This window comes from Hipposideros armiger, unplaced genomic scaffold (genome assembly GCF_001890085.2).
Source record: "Hipposideros armiger isolate ML-2016 unplaced genomic scaffold, ASM189008v1 scaffold_378, whole genome shotgun sequence".
Lineage (NCBI taxonomy): Eukaryota > Metazoa > Chordata > Mammalia > Chiroptera > Hipposideridae > Hipposideros > Hipposideros armiger.
The window spans coordinates 949,171-966,985 of NW_017731728.1; the positions used below are offsets into that span (position 1 = coordinate 949,171).

At 48.9% G+C, this 17,815-nt stretch overlaps 2 protein-coding genes and 1 long non-coding RNA gene across 4 annotated transcripts in view; 1 reads left to right on the plus strand and 2 right to left on the minus strand.

Annotated features, from left to right (window-relative positions):
• Nucleotides 1-26: 26 nt before the first annotated feature.
• Nucleotides 27-17,815, minus strand: part of KHDC4 (KH domain containing 4, pre-mRNA splicing factor) — a 21,874-nt gene continuing 4,085 nt past the window's right edge. The window contains exons 3-9 of one of the 2 annotated variants that reach the window (XM_019662667.1): nt 5,548-5,600; nt 5,127-5,290; nt 4,152-4,363; nt 3,581-3,641; nt 2,315-2,372; nt 1,814-1,963; nt 27-109 (exon numbers count right to left, since the gene is read on the minus strand). In XM_019662667.1, the coding sequence (XP_019518212.1) occupies nt 1,824-1,963; nt 2,315-2,372; nt 3,581-3,641; nt 4,152-4,363; nt 5,127-5,290; nt 5,548-5,600 (688 nt within the window). In that variant the 3' untranslated portion in view covers nt 27-109; nt 1,814-1,823. Of the gene's footprint in view, nt 110-1,813; nt 1,967-2,314; nt 2,373-3,580; nt 3,642-4,151; nt 4,364-5,126; nt 5,291-5,547; nt 5,601-17,815 lie in introns of both variants that reach the window. The other variant, XM_019662666.1, reaches the window with a different exon arrangement.
• Nucleotides 6,707-9,235, minus strand: LOC109393446 (uncharacterized). Its single transcript, XR_002126262.1, has 3 exons — nt 9,139-9,235; nt 8,122-8,234; nt 6,707-7,446 (listed from the first exon to the last, which is right to left on the minus strand). It is a non-coding gene; the product is annotated as an uncharacterized LOC109393446 (long non-coding RNA).
• Nucleotides 14,063-14,908, plus strand: LOC109393371 (relaxin-3 receptor 2-like). Its single transcript, XM_019662492.1, has one exon. The coding sequence runs from the start codon at nt 14,249-14,251 to the stop codon at nt 14,906-14,908; it is 660 nt and encodes a 219-aa protein (XP_019518037.1). The 5' UTR covers nt 14,063-14,248.

Here is a 17,815-nt window from a genome sequence, read left to right on the forward strand (position 1 = left end):
GCCTCTTCTGTGCCTGGGGCTGAGTTGGGAGTGGGGGTGGGGGCTGGGGGCCCGCCGGCAAGGCAGTTTTGACGGGAGCAGCAGGAATAAAAGGTCCACTCATCGGAGTCTGAGACCAAAACAAACCAAGGGGAAAACAAGTGTGAGAACGCCCAACACATGACGTCAATGGTTACGATATACTCATGACCAATAGGTATCGCGCGCGGCTCTTTCATTGTCTGGTTCTTCGCTTCCTTCATGTACAATCTGGTAGCAGTATTACCTGGCCTGCCCACCTTCGTGGCAAGGAAACATGAAAGCGATCATTTCTACAGCACTCGTGGTGCATCTGAGCTATGAGGAGCCAACACGACCATTAACAAACATAGTAATTGGAGCCACTTAACTCAGTTCGGAAGTTACCAAGAAGGACCCGCTCTTATTAAAGCCCTTCAATCAATGCGACTAGCTCTTCTGGATCATAAATGCCACCAACGCTTGTGGCAAAGGCAAGTTCATGGACCACTTTCCGGGGGTGAGTTGTTATGTCAGGAGCGAGAGCAACTTACTGTCTAATCTTATAAGTTGTTGTTCCAAAGAGGAATGAGGGTCATCAAAAGCAAAGACAGTACACGTTAAACAGGCACTTCTAAAAGGAAAACGTTAATAACAAACGGCTAATATTTACTGACCGCTTGAGTCACCTTGCTTAATCCTTGCAACCCTCTGAAACATTATCCATTTATATAGGAGGGAAACCAATGCCCAGAATGGTGACATTACATCCAGGTCACGCAGCTCACAATGGCGAAGCATGACGGACGCTGCCAGCCTCTCTCTAAACCCCAGCCCTTCATCACGCTGCTCTACTGCTTTCTAATTACTAAGAATGCGGCTCAAAGCTGGAGAACCATAGTTCTGCCTCTGTGTAAAAGGTAAAATAATGACGACCGGGGGTTTAGTTCAGAAACCTTCTGTTTCACCCTGTACGGCCGCCTTCAGTGCTCACAGCCCACAGGAGGAGGCTGGGCTATGGTTCGAGGCTGCCATCTGCTCTGGCACGGGTACACTATGAGAGGCCCACAGAGAAGGGCCTGCCATAATCCATCACCATGCCCTCTCACTGGTCTCTCCCGGCCTCAGGAGGATGGTACAGGACCCGCCTAGATGAGCAGCTGCCTACTCTTTCCCTAAAATTCTGGTTTCTTCCAGTGTGAGAAATATATACCCGCCTTCATAATGCTGAAGTTGGGCGAGTTCATGTATCCCTTGGCCTAAGAACACCTGTATATTACAGTATAATATTTCTTCCTCAGGTTAGTAATTCCATTCCAATCTCTAAGGGGACGACAGGCCACCCGCTTCTCCCAGAGGACTGTCACGCCCGGCCCAGGCAAACGAGGGCCCACGCTATGACATACCACCATCCTGACCTGCCACCTATTTCTGTTGGTCAAGTGTGATGGGCACACGGCCACACGCTTTCATCTGGTACTGTCTGCGGCCGCTTCTGTGCCACAGCAGCAGAGTGGCAGGAGTCAGGGCAGCGACCGTGCGGCTCACTAAGCCTAACAGTGTACCATCAGGCCCTTCGTCGAAGGCTCGCACAGCTGCAAGAGGGCAAGCCTCGGGGAAGCAACTGCCAACTCTGGGACAAATACACACTACTGCCCAGTGTTCGGGACGTTTGGTGCTGGTGACACAGAGGACGCGGCAGGCAAATGGCACCTCCCATCACACACGAGTCCCAGTGTCGCCGCTGCCCTCCTGCCCCTTCCTGGCCCAGTTTCTCCTGCCCGGTGGTACCACGTTTCGTACGCTCGCATCCTACCTGTGCAGTGCTAGCTGGAGGCTGCACTTGTGCTATCGGGTATTGTGTTGGCACAGGTGGGACTCCAGTAGGTAATGCTGGCAAGACTCCAGGTGCCAATGAAACAGCTGGCGGCACTATGCCTGGTGCTCCGTAGGGAGGCTGAACCGGCTGCTGAGGAGGGGGAATAACAGGGTAACCAGACTGATAGCCATTGGATGGATAATATGGTGGCTGAGGAGGGACACTACTTATAGCAGAGGGTTGTGTATAGCCTGAGGGGGAAGAAAAAAAGTGTTTAATCAGCTGCAGCAGAATGAGACATTTTAGCTGAATATTAAACTTAAATCTCTAGGGAAGAAACACTGAGGCTCAAATGGCTTTCCAAATCACCCAAGGGCGAAGGGAACGTCATTGGTGCCCGAGCACAGTTAGTCTAGCCTCAGTATCATCACTTTATCCGTAAGTATCACTAGCACAATACACAATATATTTTGGTTAAACACTTCAAGACACACACACCTGGTAAAGGCACAGCAGTGTTAATCTGATTCACAAATCTAGAGTATTCAGCATGAACCTGGAAGAGAAGCGAAAACACGTTAATGCAGGCAGTCCTATTCACTGACTGCGACTAAGCAGTCAGGAATTCAAGTAATCCCATTGATGTTTCAGTCCAATTCAGATTCGCTTGGTCTTTCATTTACTGAGTGAACTGTGACCAAGGAGCTCATGGCTTAATAGAAGTTCAGCACTTTCCCACTCCAGTTCCTCATTAGAAGGATCTCGGTAAGTCAGTAACTTCAAGTAGCAACAAAGAAAAAGATGGGGAACGGTCAGGGGAGCTACCTGGTACAAGGGCTGCTAAACCAGGCTACGTCACGAAAGCAAGAAAACAGCACATCCCCAAAAGGCATCCTTAAGTCGGGATGAGCACAGGGGCGAACATTCAACCCCCAAACCCGAGTCCTTTAGGCAAGACAGCACTGGTTTAAGTTTTGGTTGTTTGTTTTCAAAATAATCGAGAAATTATCCCAAAGGCATTGGTACTTGGTTCTGAATATTATAGCTCTACAGTTACTGCGGCCGAAGCTGGTACTGAAAAGCAGGTGGAGGGTTCATCTTAAACAACCTGCGCGGGATAAATATGGTTTAAACAACCAGCCACACTGCGACTCTGCGACGCTAACGTACCACCAATTTCAAAATTCCACACTGAAATAGCTCCCAAAGAAAAAATGCAGGCCACCTGGCCCCTGGCTAGGGGGCCCTGACCTCCTCATAGAGAATAGTAGTTGCTAGAGTGGTGGAGCAGTTAGAATGGTGTCCCCCAAATTCATGTCTCCCTGGAACCTCAAATTATGACCTTATTAGGTCGTTCAGATGAGGCTGTACAGGACTAGAGTGGTCCTGAATTCAATGAACGATGGCCTTAGAAGAGACAGACAGGTATGGGGGAAGGCCAGGTGACGACGGAGGCAGAGCCTGGAGTCACGCTGACACGAAGCAGCTTGCCAAGGAGCACAGGCAAACACACAAAGCCAGGACGGGGCCTGGCACGGCCTCGCCCTCATGGCCTCAGAAGGAACCAACCCTGCCCACGCCTGGATTTTGGACTTCTGGCCTCCTGAGGTGTGAGGGAATACATTTCTGCTGTGTTCAAGTCACCCAGTTTGTGGTAATTTTGTGTGCCAGCCTAGGAAACTAATACAGGTGGGAAAAATAGCTGAGAAACAGTCCAAGACGGCAGTAGCTGTTCCAAAGGAGTAGCAGACAAACATGACTCACTGTCTGCAAGAGGTTCTCACAGAGCTTCTTGGCAGCTGCCAGGCCTTCCGGTTTGGGATGACTACAAAGTAAGAACCAAGATTCAAAGGGGAGAAAATAGAAGATACAGGATTCTGCTTTCACTCTGTATGCTGCTTATAAATTTAAAACATTCATCGTAGCACAAATCTAAGCTTCTGAAAATCACACACACAAAAATCACAAAATAAGAGTCACAAACCCTTTACGAAGTAACTTAGATTGCTACCACAAATATTTTATTGGTCTTTCTGTAAGTGACAGTACTTCTTGATATAAAGATATGTTAAAATACTATCATAGATTTCAATGAAAGTCATCAGAGGCTCATCCCAGCTCACTTTAGGACTACGGACTTACATAAAACCCAAGGACTGGAATACTAAAAAGATAAGCCTTTTAACCTCCTAAATCAGGAAGTTTTTAAACTAATCATGAAATGATGACTCCCTCACGTCACTACTTATTCAGCCCAAGTTTCTTCCTCCCAATCATTCCCGCCTATACTGGTGACTGACAAGGACCCAGGCGTCCACTGCCCCCCTACCCGTACCTGATGTAAATATACATGGGTTCGAAAGCTTCGCGGCCAGACGCCGGCTCGATGCAGCCCGAACCCTTGCCGCGTAGGAAGACTTTGGCGCCCGTTTCGATCTGAATGTGCTGCAAATAGGAGCAGCCGGGACCTTCCACTTTCTCCTTCACGTTAAAAGTGGGCACGGCGTGTTCTAGACCCACGAATAATTTATCTTGAACATAATGCATCTGTGAAGCACAGAGTATCCAGGTTACACCAAGCGTTTGTAATTCAATCCTCACCTTGAAAACTATTATGCAAATTATTTTAGCCCTCTGGATACTTTTAATCACTCCCAGAATAAGGACCCCTTATAATTCCTACCAAGAGCCCATAAAAGTAATTTAAATAAGAACTACACGGTCCACATCCCTATCTACCACACTAGCGTCTTACTCTGTTCAGCAAAATCTTCTTAAGAGCTGAAAACACCAAACCCAGTCCTGAGTAGGCATAGCCACGCCGCCTCGGTGGACACTCGTCAATTAAGAAATTAGGGGAGACAGCCTCCGGTGAAGCAAGCAGAATGTTGGGTGGCACAGTCAGCCCTCTGAGCTCTCCAGGAAGGGCTGCTCTCTGAAACCCGTTTTTCTAGGAGGATGGTATCAGCGGAGTCTTACTTCATCAGACTCAGCCTTCTTAGTCCTCCAGCCGCCATCAAGTTTACAAACAGAAATTCACACCACTGACTTCAAATGTACCATGTGCACACTCTTTGTTTGCTCTGTCAACTCCCTTTCTAGAATATTTCAGTAGCAAGAGATGTATGCTCAGGTGTTCATTACATCTTGGAAACCTAAGTGGTCCGTTAATAGCATGTCAACAGTGGATAACGTTCAGGTTGGTATTTCAGGGTTTTCTTACTTTCTTCACACTTTCTGTATTAATTGGCATGTATCATTGCTACAGAAATGACGCAGCTGTTATTACTGATCGCTCCACACAACATACCCCTGACTGGAAGGGTGGCTTCTGGCTAACAGCTGGAGACAGCTGCACAATGGGCGCTGGTTGGTGATACACAGTGACGGTCGCACCATTGAAAGTCGGGCTCGTCCCTGTGGCAGCTTTCACCACCCCATTGGTGATAATTTCTTTGATTCGGTTTACAGCTCCTAGGGAAAAAGAGAGAGTAAGATACTATGCCAGAGAACTGAATGAGCTGACTAGTACCCAACAGAAACACAGGCCAATGCTCAATCCACTTTATAGGTGACCTAAGTAGTTGACTCCAACCTCTACTCACCCCCACACACGCTCATGAGTAGTTAGTAAACAGAACACCCAACAGGGACAGTCGACCAGCCTGTTACACCCAGCCCTGTAACTCTGCCCTTCACAAAAAGCGATGGGAGCCAAAAGCATTACTTACTGTCCACTAATTCCCGTGTCTGGCCCTGAACATGAAGATATAACGGACGGTCCCTATAAAGAGGAACAGAAGATGATTGATGGTCCCAATCTGGTCACAACAAAAAGAGCCAAACAGCTCACTGGAACTAATTTGTAATCGTTTCTGTTTCCAAGTCAGTGAAAGAGACTGTTGCTAAATTCTAACAGAATGGTTTAATAGCAGGGGAACGAATGAACTTTTCTGGTTGCTTCAAGTTAACGGGCTCACAAAGGAAATCAAATCTGTTCTTAGGGGTTCAAGAGTATCAGCGTCCAGTCAAGCCACGTCAGCCAGTGTTTGAGAAGAGAATTCCTTTTCATTGGTGTCTAAAAGGTTACGGACAAATGAGCTCCTGGCTGTCCAATTTAATGGGGCGGAGTGATGGCACAGACACGTTTCTCTACAGGCCCACACCCACTCAGAAGACTCTTTAGATTATGTCATAGCAGCTTAGTCGGGTTCTGATTACATTGCAGAAAGTGATCAATGGCCGTACACCTAATAAGAGCTGTAGGTAAAAGAGTTTGAAACAGCAACCAGCACGTACACAAAACTGAAATATACACTTTTGGTTTCAGGAGCAAATTTTGCCTATTTATATTTAGTGTAAGCCAAGGATTAAAATGTTGTCTTGACTGAGTACCTGTCTTGAAAAACTGAGTAACGGAGGGGTTGAAACTAAACTGAGAAGAAATCTTTGCATGGATAACCTACAACCTATAATCATCAGAGGCTTTAGGGGTCTGATAAAAGAATTTTTTTTTTTTAAAGATTTTATTGGGAAATTGGGGGAGGGAAACAGCGCTGGGGAATCGGGGGAAGGGGAACAGACAAGTTGCTGTTGTTTTGTTCTTCAGTCTAATTGTGGAGGATGTTGCTTCACTGGCCCAAGTTGGCACCATCATTGCGCTCTTCCTGGGCGAGGCAGATCAGTCACCGGCCTCTGGACAGCCGATTACGGCGGCTGCTGGCCGCTCACGCTGGCTGCCGGCTACACATGGTAGCTCATGGCAGCTCACTGCAGCAGGGGACTGCACCAACTCCAGGTTGAGCTGTTGTTCAGCATCTTAGCTGTAGAGGGCAGTGTCACTGGCCCTCATATGTGGGATCCAAACCGGGGCCCTCTGGCATNAAACACAAAAAAAAAAAAAAAAAGAAAGAAAAAGAAAAAAAGGGAAGTTAGCAAGTGAGTCTCTGGAGGCTGATATTTCTCACCTTTTAAAGAGTTAAAAGAAAAGAAGAAAAGAAAAAAACTTATTTTCTCCTATTCCTTTTTATTATATTAACACAGGCAAACAACTGCGACCCAGGTGCCTTCACAGGATCCAAAGCTCTGGGGCACTAAAGAGCAGCTGTGTTTGCACAGCCACTGTACACACACATTCTCGACCAATAGAGCTATAACAGGGGGCGTGGCTCAGCTCTCAATACAAAACAATCAATCTTTACTAGGTCTGTATCAGATCACCTCCAGGTACTTAGACAACAAGGCAATGAGATTTTGAAATGACCTACCAAGCATTAGTACTTCGTAGGGTTTTAATAGTCACTGATGCTACGTATAAAATACAAGTCGACTGACTTTTCTAGACACACGTCGGTTGAAAATAAAATGCTGTGTAACTATATTCTGTGCGTATAAATAAAAAAAAGTATTCTCATTAGATCACAGAGTTTGGACTGGACACCTAAATGAGTCACACCTGAATGAATATCAGGTGAGAAAACTAACGGCTTAAGACCAATCTTAGCCACATCCTTACTCCCCCAGTTACACCTTACTCACCGTGGCTCCCTGTTAAGGTCCCAGACCCATTCCTTTCATCCGACTCTGTCTTTATGCCAGTCACTGGAAAGGCTGGTGGAGGCATCAACTGCCTGTTAGAAGAAAAAAGTGAAATACTCTTCAATTTTAAATTCTCCAGTAGACAAGTAGAACAACAATACGGTCCACAGATAAACTCTCAAGTTCATTTTCACCATTAATTTCAACCCTTTCCACCTGACCCATCATTGTAAGATTATCAGGCCTTGCCTACACAGCCAGTCCAGGCCAAACCAGAACAACAGTCACGAGAAGTGAGCTCCCTCTTACGAAGACTCCTAATAATAATACAGGAAGGGAGGAATCAGGTACTGGCTGGCAGGCTGGGCTCTCAATCAAGTACCTCCATCCGTGATATTCTGTGATTCTAAGTAGCAAAAATGGTTCCACCGTGTTAACACTTCTGTTACTGCCCACCCTCAATAAGCAAGCATTATTGTGGCTTCTGTTACTGCCCGAATAAGCAAGCACTGAACTAGTCAAAGCTAAGCGTGACTGCATCCAAGGCTGTGAAGTCACATCTTTGTACTTTCCAGTACTGCATCAACGACAACAAGCAGGAGCTTGTTTCATCCACACGACTTCATCTCAGCTTTTGAACATGGAAGCTCATGGCAATGATCACCCTTCACACAGACAAGTGCGCATACGGCGCCCGGCCTATTCCTGTCATTACGTCCCACCTAACGGTGGGCACGAACGGTGCCGTTACATCCCACCTGACTTACCTGTCCCTCTCTCGCTCTTTGCCTGAGGAACTTGCCGGCTTCGATCCTGCACCTTCAAGCTCATTCTGACTGGAGAAGCCTGTACCTAAATTAGTCATATGAATGGGTCCATGCTATGAGCAGAAAAATACAGTGGCATTAGCAAATCTACAGCTGTTGCATTGACGTTAGCTCCTTAATGTAACTGTCAAGCGCCTCACTTTCTGGTCAATGGCAGTAAGCTGCGCTACATGATAGCTCTCTGGGGTGTGGAGCACAGCTACAGGCGAAGAGGTTCCCTGTACAGGGATGTCGGGGATGCCAGGCGCCATCACACTCTGTCTGTCTGTTCTCAACTATCACACTTAACTGATGTGTATAAACCTAGTTACAAAAATACTTCCACGTTTGTTTCAAAGAATGCTTCAAGGATCCTGGCAAAAAGTAAAGGTACTTCTCCTGGTAAAACAAAATTGCACCAAAACTACATTATTTCAATACTGTAAAAAACTCTTCAGGGAATGACTGTGTTTATAATGATGTGTAGGCACTGAATCACTACATTTGGGGAGGGGGGGCGTAGGATATGAAAGAAAAAAAAAACACCCTTTTTTCGGGCGAGGGGAAAAACAATAAACCAGAAGCCAGGGTTTTACATATAAACCACGTATCGGTAGAATGATCGCTTTCGGTAGATGTGCAGGGAGGTAAAGCTATCAGAGGCTTGCAAGAGTTAGCTGCGTGGATCAGCAAGTACAGATTTCTACAGAGCTTCTCCCTGAGACCGGTCAGGAGACCTCTCTGGGTGGAGAGCTCTGCGTTCTCCAAGCACACTGACCCCGAAAACAAGAGCCACCCAAAGGGCATCACTCTTGCTTTAAATTGATCCCCTAAGGATAAAAGTCTGATCTAAATGGACTCCAGAAGGAAGAAATCCTAGTGCTGGGGGGACAGCTGATACAGATGTGAAGCTCTTTCTTTAAAGGGAGGACATAGTAGGACACGGCGAGGAAAGTAAGACAGGGTATTTTATTTAACCTGGTATCCCAGAAGTCCCGATTCCCGTTCGTCAGGTAGCTCCTCTGTGAAGCGCCTCTTCTGTGCCTGGGGCTGAGTTGGGAGTGGGGGCTGGGGCGGGGGTCCCGCCGGCAAGGCAGTTTTGACGGGAGCAGCAGGAATAAAAGGTCCACTCATCGGAGTCTGAGACCAAAACAAACCAAGGGGAAAACAAGTGTGNAACAGACAAGTTGCTATCCTTTTGTTCTTCAGTCTAGTTGTGGAGGAAGTTGCTTCACTGGCCCAAGTTGGCACCATCATTGCGCTCTTCCCGGGCAAGGCACATCAGTCGCCGGCCATCGCCGGCTTCTGGATGGCCGCTCACAGCGGCTGCTGGCCGCTCACGCTGGCTGCTGGTTACACATGGTAGCCCATGGCAACCCACCTGCCATCGCCTGTGACTCACAGCAGCCCAGCTCCAGGTCGAGCTATTGTTCAGGATCTTAACTGTAGAGGGCAGTGTCACTGGCCCCCATATGTGGGATCCCAACCGGGGCCCTCTGGCGTCCCAAGTCAGCTCTTAACCAACGCGCCACTCGGCCGGCCCCTCTTTGTAGTCTGAAACTACTTAAGGCCAGGTGGAGAAAAATCAATCATTTCCTTGTCAAATTTTAGGCTATACCAAATTCTTTGCCATACTAGATTTTTGTGAGTAAAGTTAATGCATTGATTGGCCATGATTGGCTCTTGACAATTGGAATGTGGGTTTCTGGGTGAGCCAGAAGAGATGTGGGAACCCCTAACATCTGGACTGCTCAAAAACACTTCTCGTGATTTTTCATAGGGTTATAATGGGTGGAACCTGGAGGTGATAAGTAAAATATGACCGTCTCAAGTATCATTTCTCATCAGGGACCTCAGGAAAAAGCCATTAGGAGAAGAGCCGTAGTGATGGGTAAAATCTTGGCTTGGGTTCCTTCCAGGCCACAAATTGTCCTGGAGAAATGACAACTGTCAGGAAAAAGTTGTGGCTATAAAACCATGGCATCAAAAAGCACCATTTGGCAACTGCTATAGTAACTGCAAAAAGTTCTGTAGTTGTCTTGCGTTCTCCCTTAGTAGTGTACGTCAGATGTCTGGGTACTCGTTTTCTAAAAGGCGTAAGATGTCAAAGGACCATACCTGGAGCCGAGTCCAATAGAACTGGAAAAGAACGGACATCGCTTAGAGATTGTAGATTGAGTAAAGAGGCCCCATTACATTTCTTCTGAATGCAATAGTAGTTAGACTCGGATAGTTTTTCTTTGTTGAGGGGATGGGTGTATTTATGGTTGTTTGTACAAACTGGGTCACATTTGTGGAGGAGGAATCTTTAGAAATGTTTGTGTAAGAAGGGGGTGTGTGCAAGGGGGGCAGAGGAATGTGCTAGCTGTTTCATTGGCTGTCCCTGTGTAACGGCTTCTGCAGAGCCTACCCCTCCCAGTCTCCAGAAAGGACAGTTCTGCATGTTTTATGACTTGGTGGCCACAGCTGATTAAACCAACGATACACACTTGCCTAAGGACTGAGAAGGCAGAAGTCAACACTTCCTCCTTTGTACCCGCTCTGAACTCTCTATTAAGTCTTTAGTGTAGCACCTCTCACACTGGATCACTACGCCCAGATGGTTCACAATATTTTCAACCTGCTTTTCCTCCTGCATGTTCTAATGCCAGGTGGGGTACTGCCATACATCTATCCAGCCGTCCATCCATGTAACCTCCACGCACTGAGTTCCCCGAGCCTATAAACTGATGGTCATTCTTAATTCCTCCCTCTCCTTAATCACTTTATGTCTCCAGTCACTTGATTCTCCTTCCTAAACATTGTCCACATTCCTTCTCTCCTCTGCGTCCTTACGATTCTAGCTGCTGTTTACCAAAACCTATATGGTCTTCCTCCTGCCACTCTCGAATGGTCCTTCACATTGTCAACAGATAATTCTAAAAACTAAATCTGATTCTGTCACTGCTTAGATTAAAAGCTCTTTGTGGCTTCTCATTCTCGAGGATAAAATCCAAGCTTCTTTGCTCTGCTCAAGGTCCTTCATGAACTCGTGACTGCCTCCCCACCGCCTTCGCTGGTCTTCCCCTGGGTACACACACGCGACGGTTCCAGCCTGGCCAAAACACGGTTCCAGCCTGGCTGAATCACGTGCATCTCCCAGATTTCCGCATGCGGTTCTATATCCTCAGGTCCTTGCCAGTGCTGCTCCTGTCACCTGAAACGCCCTTTTCCAGGACAGACATCCACTGACTTTTCACAGCTTGGTTAAAAAATCATCTCTGCCTATCAGATAAAATGGAACACTTGCTCCTTTGAAACCCCTCGGAACTATTAGGTCTTTTTAGCACAGCACCTTTCAGACAGATTTACAAGGACTGTTTCTATTTCTGTTGCCTTTACTGAGTGAGCTCTCTGAGAGCAACTTAACCTGCGTTGTGCCGCAGGCCTGCACGGTGCCTGGCACTTACCAGAAGCCCAAGAAATGGCTTTTGGGTGAAGGTATGGGAGCCCAAGCTCATCAGGAACCCGTAAAATGACTTTTAGGCATCGCTGATGCCTCATCTGAGGCTGGAGACGGTAAGCCGTAGGGGTGGATATTCAGTGATGAGGGAGGCCCGTTGTTAGAAGTCCTTGTCATTTCAGCTTGACACAGTAAGCTACCACTGCAGGTCCTCGCACCCTGACATAGAAAATGGGGTTGGTGACATCCATGAACGTGACGATGGCAAAGCCACTTTTGCTGAATCCAGCTCCTCATCTCCCAGCAGCCGTGAATGAAGACTATCTAGAGAGGAGCTGTCACTGTTCCTGGGTCCACATCCTGTTTCCCTCTGTAGCCTAAGAGCTTCCCAGGGCAGGGACAGGCCCTTCTGGCACTCAGGAAGGGCGAGAGATTATCGGTGGACAGACATACCTGAAAGGTTTGGTGATGGAGCGGAAAGAGCCCAGTAGTAGGGGTCAGGAGACTTTTATCTCAAATCCCGACTCTGCCACCACGTCCCTGGTAGCCTTCAGCCAGTCATTTCCACTCCATGTAAAACGATAACGAACTAGATGATCTTAAAGGCCCCAGCCATCTCAAAAAGTGTATTGTATTTTATGAGACAAGGGACCATATTTTATTTGTTTTTGTCTCCGCAGCATCTAGCACAGTGCTTGGAAGTAAGGGGTTGGGAGATGCTATGGCGAAAGAGGGAGGGAGAAAGGGAGGGAGGGAGGGAAGAAAGAAAAAAAAGACTAGAAACTGAAATCTTGGGCCCAAAGTGAAGTTCTTAGATGCGGCCAGCTGGTGGCATTACTCTCTATAAAACTACAAGCAGGTGTTAACAGTCTCAGGCCAAGGAAAAGGATTGATTAGACACGAATAAAGGTAAAAAATGTAATGGTCAGAGGACCAGCTATCTCACATGGACAGCCGACCCCTGGAATGCGACCAGGCTTCTTTTCTCCGAGCCAAGAGAAAATGAGCACTGCACTGAGCAGACATCTTCATGCCAGATGGACCAGGTGATGGGTGGGATGGGTGAGAGTCACTCTGGCCAGTCCATGAGGCTGGGAGGTAGCCCGTGGGACTCACCTGAACTTGGGCTGGGTGCCCCCCTCTGCCACACCCCACCCATACACCCATTCGCTGCTGAAAAATCCAAACATCCTGCACCCAGTCTGGGGCTCCTCCTCTGGGTGTCTTCTGTAGGGTTCGTCCAACACACTTGTCCTGAAGGGCCCCTCCCCGCCCCCAGCACTCCAAGGGAGCTGCGCCTCAGACATCGTGATTTGTTGGAAGAGGGCAGGAAGGTGTTGAATATTTCAGAATCCTTGTGAAAGCCTCACTCTGCTGTCTACCCACGTCCCTCCTTCTCTTTTTCCCATCACGGCAAATTCTGCAAAGGGGAGGGACATAGGCACAAAAGGGGAGGAACCAATGAAACGTTTTTTCCAGTTAGGACTGAGGTCATGGGGAGACAGGATGAGGCGTGGTGAGGGTATATCTCAGGATCCATCGCTCTGAAATGGGGTTGGAGATGGGAGAAGGTGCGGGGACCCCTGACCTCTGACAGGAAAAGGTGAAAGACAGTGGAGTGACAGAGGTCAGCTGGACTACTTCGTACTCAGGAGCAGGAAGAGAACTGAGGGCATGCCCAGGTCCCCTCAAGTCCCCTCAGGTCAATTCCCAGTAGGGAGGGAACAGGAAGTTCTGACTTCCTCTCCCCTTGCCCTCCTGCCCCTGGCCTCAAGGTCACTTGCTGCTGCAATGAATTCCAACCTGTGTTTTAGTTGGCACTGGTCCCTGGGCTTGGTGATAACCATCAGTACCCTGTTCCCTTCTGCCATAAACACCCCAAACTTTTCCTTTGAAATATTAATCATTCATGCAAATAGCAACATATGAAGTGCTTTTGCACATGTATTACCTAATTTCATCACACCAATCTAGTGAAGCAGACTTTTACCTGAAAATTTTAAGCAAGGAAACTGAGACTCAGAGGAGTGAAGTAACTCACCCAAAGACACGCAGCAAGTGAGTTGCAGATGTGGGACTCCAGATGCTTTGCTCGCTTTCTGACATTTATTCCCTGCCTTATGCACCCCCTCCCAAGCCTCACCCCACAGGCCTCAAGGGAACACTTTCTGCAGAGAAGGGGGCCCTTGCACACTGTGAGGGATAGAGGGGCTGCCGTTTGGTTTCTCTCATCCCTGAGACGGGGTCTTCTCTGGCCCTCTCGATGGAGCTGAGGCTTGGGGTTGCTCTTCATAGTGGGGTAATTCCCCCTCTGCTCCTCCCTCTGCCCCAGAGCCCTACACACACACACACACACACACACACACACACACACACACACACACACACCAGCTTGGGCCCCCCCCGGGTCCCCCCCTTGCTCCACCCACCAGTCATCATGACCAACAGGGAGGGGCAGATTGTCCCATCCACACCCCGCCAGTGCAGGTGTGGGTGTGGGCTGGGGCTCCCAGCAGCCAGAGGCCCCGAGAAGCCAGAAGCGAGAAGCGAGAAGCGAAGCAAGAGAAGCACTGGAGTCTGTAGCCTCCTGCTGAGATCCCCAAGTGGCCCCTGCTGCACAGCACCGCGGACCTCTGATGCCCTGAGATGCCCACACCCAACACCTCCGCACCCCTGCCAGCGTTATGGAGCAACGGCTCTGCGGGCAGCGTGCTGAGCGTGGATGACGCCGCCATGCCTGTGGAATTCCTCGTCCTGAGGGTTGGGGTTGCCCTGACCTATGGGCTCGTGGGGGCCGTGGGCTTGCTGGGGAATTTGGCTGTGCTGTGGGTGCTGGGTAACTGCACTCGGCGAGCCCCCGGTCCACCGTCTGACACTTTTGTCTTCAACCTGGCTCTGGCAGACCTGGGGCTGGCACTCACGCTCCCGTTCTGGGCAGTCGAGTCAGCACTGGACTTCCGCTGGCCCTTTGGCAGTGCCCTCTGCAAGACGGTCCTGACGGCCACTGTCCTCAACATCTATGCCAGCATCTTCCTCATCACGGCGCTGAGTGTCGCCCGGTACTGGGTGGTGACCATGGCCGCAGGGCCAGGCACCCACCTCTCGCTCTTCTGGGCCCGTGTGGCCACGCTGGTAGTGTGGGTGGCAGCCGCCCTGGTGACGGTGCCCACGGCCATCTTTGGGGCCGAGGGGGAGCTGTGGGGTGCACGCCTGTGCCTGCTGCGCTTCCCCAGCAGGTACTGGCTGGGGGCCTACCAGCTGCAGAGGGTGGTCCTGGCCTTCGTGGTGCCCCTGGGCANGCATTAGGAAGGTTGAGAACCTCTGTTTTACATGATTTTACATGATTGTAAGTAGAACTAAGCGAACATAGAGAAAACAAGCTATTTGGTCTATAAATGCAAGAAGCCCTATCAAAACAGCCTCATAAAAACAAATGACAAGATGTCATCTGATACATTCCAAAACTAAGCGAACTTGAAATTACTGTAACCCGTTTTCTCCATTATTAACATAAATGACTGAGATTACGGGACTATGCAATAACCCCTACGAAAATCGCAATTAGCCGAGTCCCTTCAACTGTAACATACCTTCTCAGCAGCATTTTGAGTTGGTTTCAGCTTCCCTTTCGCCATGAGCATGGCATTGATCTTGGCAGCTACAGCAGCGGCGGCATCCAGGGCTCCAGAGGGAGCAGCTGTGGAGCCCCCCGGGCTTCCCCCACTGCTGGCAACCTCCCCACCTGGGGCGGCCGGTGGGAGGAAGAGAAGGGGGGCTGGAGCTGGTTGGTCCCATTTGCTGCGGCGACTACAGCGAGGAAAAGGAAAGTAAGAGGCCTCACAGCCTTAATTTATATTCTTCTCCCCTTACTGCCCCGTCTTCCGTCTGCCCTGTTCCCTTTACAGCTTCGAATCTCCTGCTGGGGCTTAAAATTACCATCTGAGATACACAATTCCTGCACTATTTCCCCACATCCTCACTTCTTTCAACCCTTTTTCACGATCGACTTCCTTTCTACCCCGTCATCCCTATGAAAAGGCTCCACTCTGCCCCGCGCGCCCTCGTTTTCGCCTTCCCCTTGGCTCGTCCTTCCGAAAGCCCCTGCTCTCCTCCGCCCTCCGATCCCCGCTGGCCCTTCTCGGGGGCCCCAGGCCTGGCTCACCGTCCTCCCCGACAGCCCGGCCCTCCAGCAGGTACACTGCCCACTTGGGCGCCCCTGCGCCCACACGCAGCTCCCCACAGCCCCTCCGCCTCTCCCGCGCCCCGCGCCCCGCGCTCGCCCCGATGCCCTCGGCCGCCAAGCTTTACCCGCCGGCTCCGGGATGTGTCGCGCTCCCCGCGGACATGGCGACCGGCTCTGCTCAACCACCCGCCAACTACCCCACTACCACCTTCCCGTCACTTCCGCCCCCAACGCCCTGACGCACAGCCTCTTCCGTTCGTGAGGATAAGCAGTTCCGGTTAAAACGTCTATTCCAATTGGACTCTCGTTGATTTCGAGGCGTCCGGCGTTGTCGGAGGCGGGTAGGGTGTGACCTTCCTGCTCGCGCCGTGCCCCTGAGAAAGATGGCTGCCGGCCCGCCTATGAAGCGCATTTGGGGCGGGGGAGTCCATCTTTGTTGTGGGCACGTTGGTAACCTGCAGAACCACACGCATGAGTCAGGGAATTAAACAGGTTTCGCCCCAAATTCAGCTGTGTTCGCGTGGAATCCCAGCCTCTGGCCAGGGAGGGAGGTTTCTCGCGACTTTTGCCCACTTCTCGTTTCAGTTACCGATTTAGGAGAAGAAAAATGATTCGTCCCAAAGGCCATTTGAAGAATTTCTGTGTGAAAAAAAAATTTTTTTTTTCCCTCTTTCTGTGCGCCAAGCAGTTTTAAGAGAAAGGCATATATCAACACGTGAAGATGAGTAAGCTATGGGTCCTGGCCTTTCTAGGAGTCCTCACCTAGCCGGGTAGACACGCAGGAAAATACATGTAGTATAATAATAAGGTTGTATAATAAATAAGCCATGGTGAGGAAGACAAAATGCTCAGCGTGGTGGGGCTGAGACGCAGGTGTCTGAATGAAACGGAAGCTGAACATCTGGGTGAGGAGGGCAGGAGAAGTGACCCAGCATAAGTTATGAACACAGTGTTCTGGGATCTAGGTACTCAGAGTTGACCTGGCTGGACTGTGGGGGCGGATCACGAAAGGCCCTGAATGCCAGCTGAGAAATTGGAATTGATTTTGGCAGCCAGAGATTTCCAACATTTGGGGTTTCTTGGAGCTGCAAGGACTCTCTAGATCGAATAAGTGAAATACAATGCTATTTTTTTCAAATAAGTTTACAGTCTGATAAGATTCATAGAACACAAATTCATTTAAAAGCCAAATTTATAGTGTTTTCCCTTCAGCATTTAGTAAGTGCTCCCTCCACTCAAACTTAACATCTTTATCATATATCATATATATATAATATTTCTGCTTTATTTTCTGCTGCACTGATCAATTGGTTTGTTATAGTGTCTTTATTACAATAATTCTATGCATATTTTAATATCTGTTAGGGCAAGCCGACTCTCATACTTCTCTACATTTCCTACATACAGGTGTATTTTCCCAAATGAATTTTATTTTATTTTATTTTTTAAGATTTTATTGGGGAGTTGGTGGAGGGGAACAGACAAGTTGCTGTCCTTTTGTTCTTCAGTCTAGTTGTGGAGCACCTCGCTTCACTGGCCCATGTTGGTATTATCATTGTGCTCTTCCCTGGTGAGGTAGTCGGTCGCCAGCCATTGAATGGCAGCTCACAAAAGCTCATGACCGCTGCTAGCCAGCCCCACTGCAGCCTGCGCTGCCACCAGCGACTCACAGCAGCCCAGCTCCAGGTCGAGCTGTTGTTCACCACCTTAGCCACAGAGGGCGCAGCATCACCGGCCCTCATGTGGGATCCGAACCAGGGCCCCGCTGCTCAGAGCTGGCATCCCAAGAGAACTCCTAACCAGCGCGCCACTCGGCTGGCCCAAATGAATTTTATTTAATTAATTTTTAAATTAATAACTATATAAATTTCAGGAGTACATTATAATTCGATGTTTGTGTACTCTATTGTGTGCTCACCATCAAAAGTCGTTTCCTTCCATTACCATATATTTGACCCCTTTTTCCAATTAATCCTGCCCTTACCCTTCAAATGAATTTTATTTTATTTTATTTTATTTTTTATTTATTT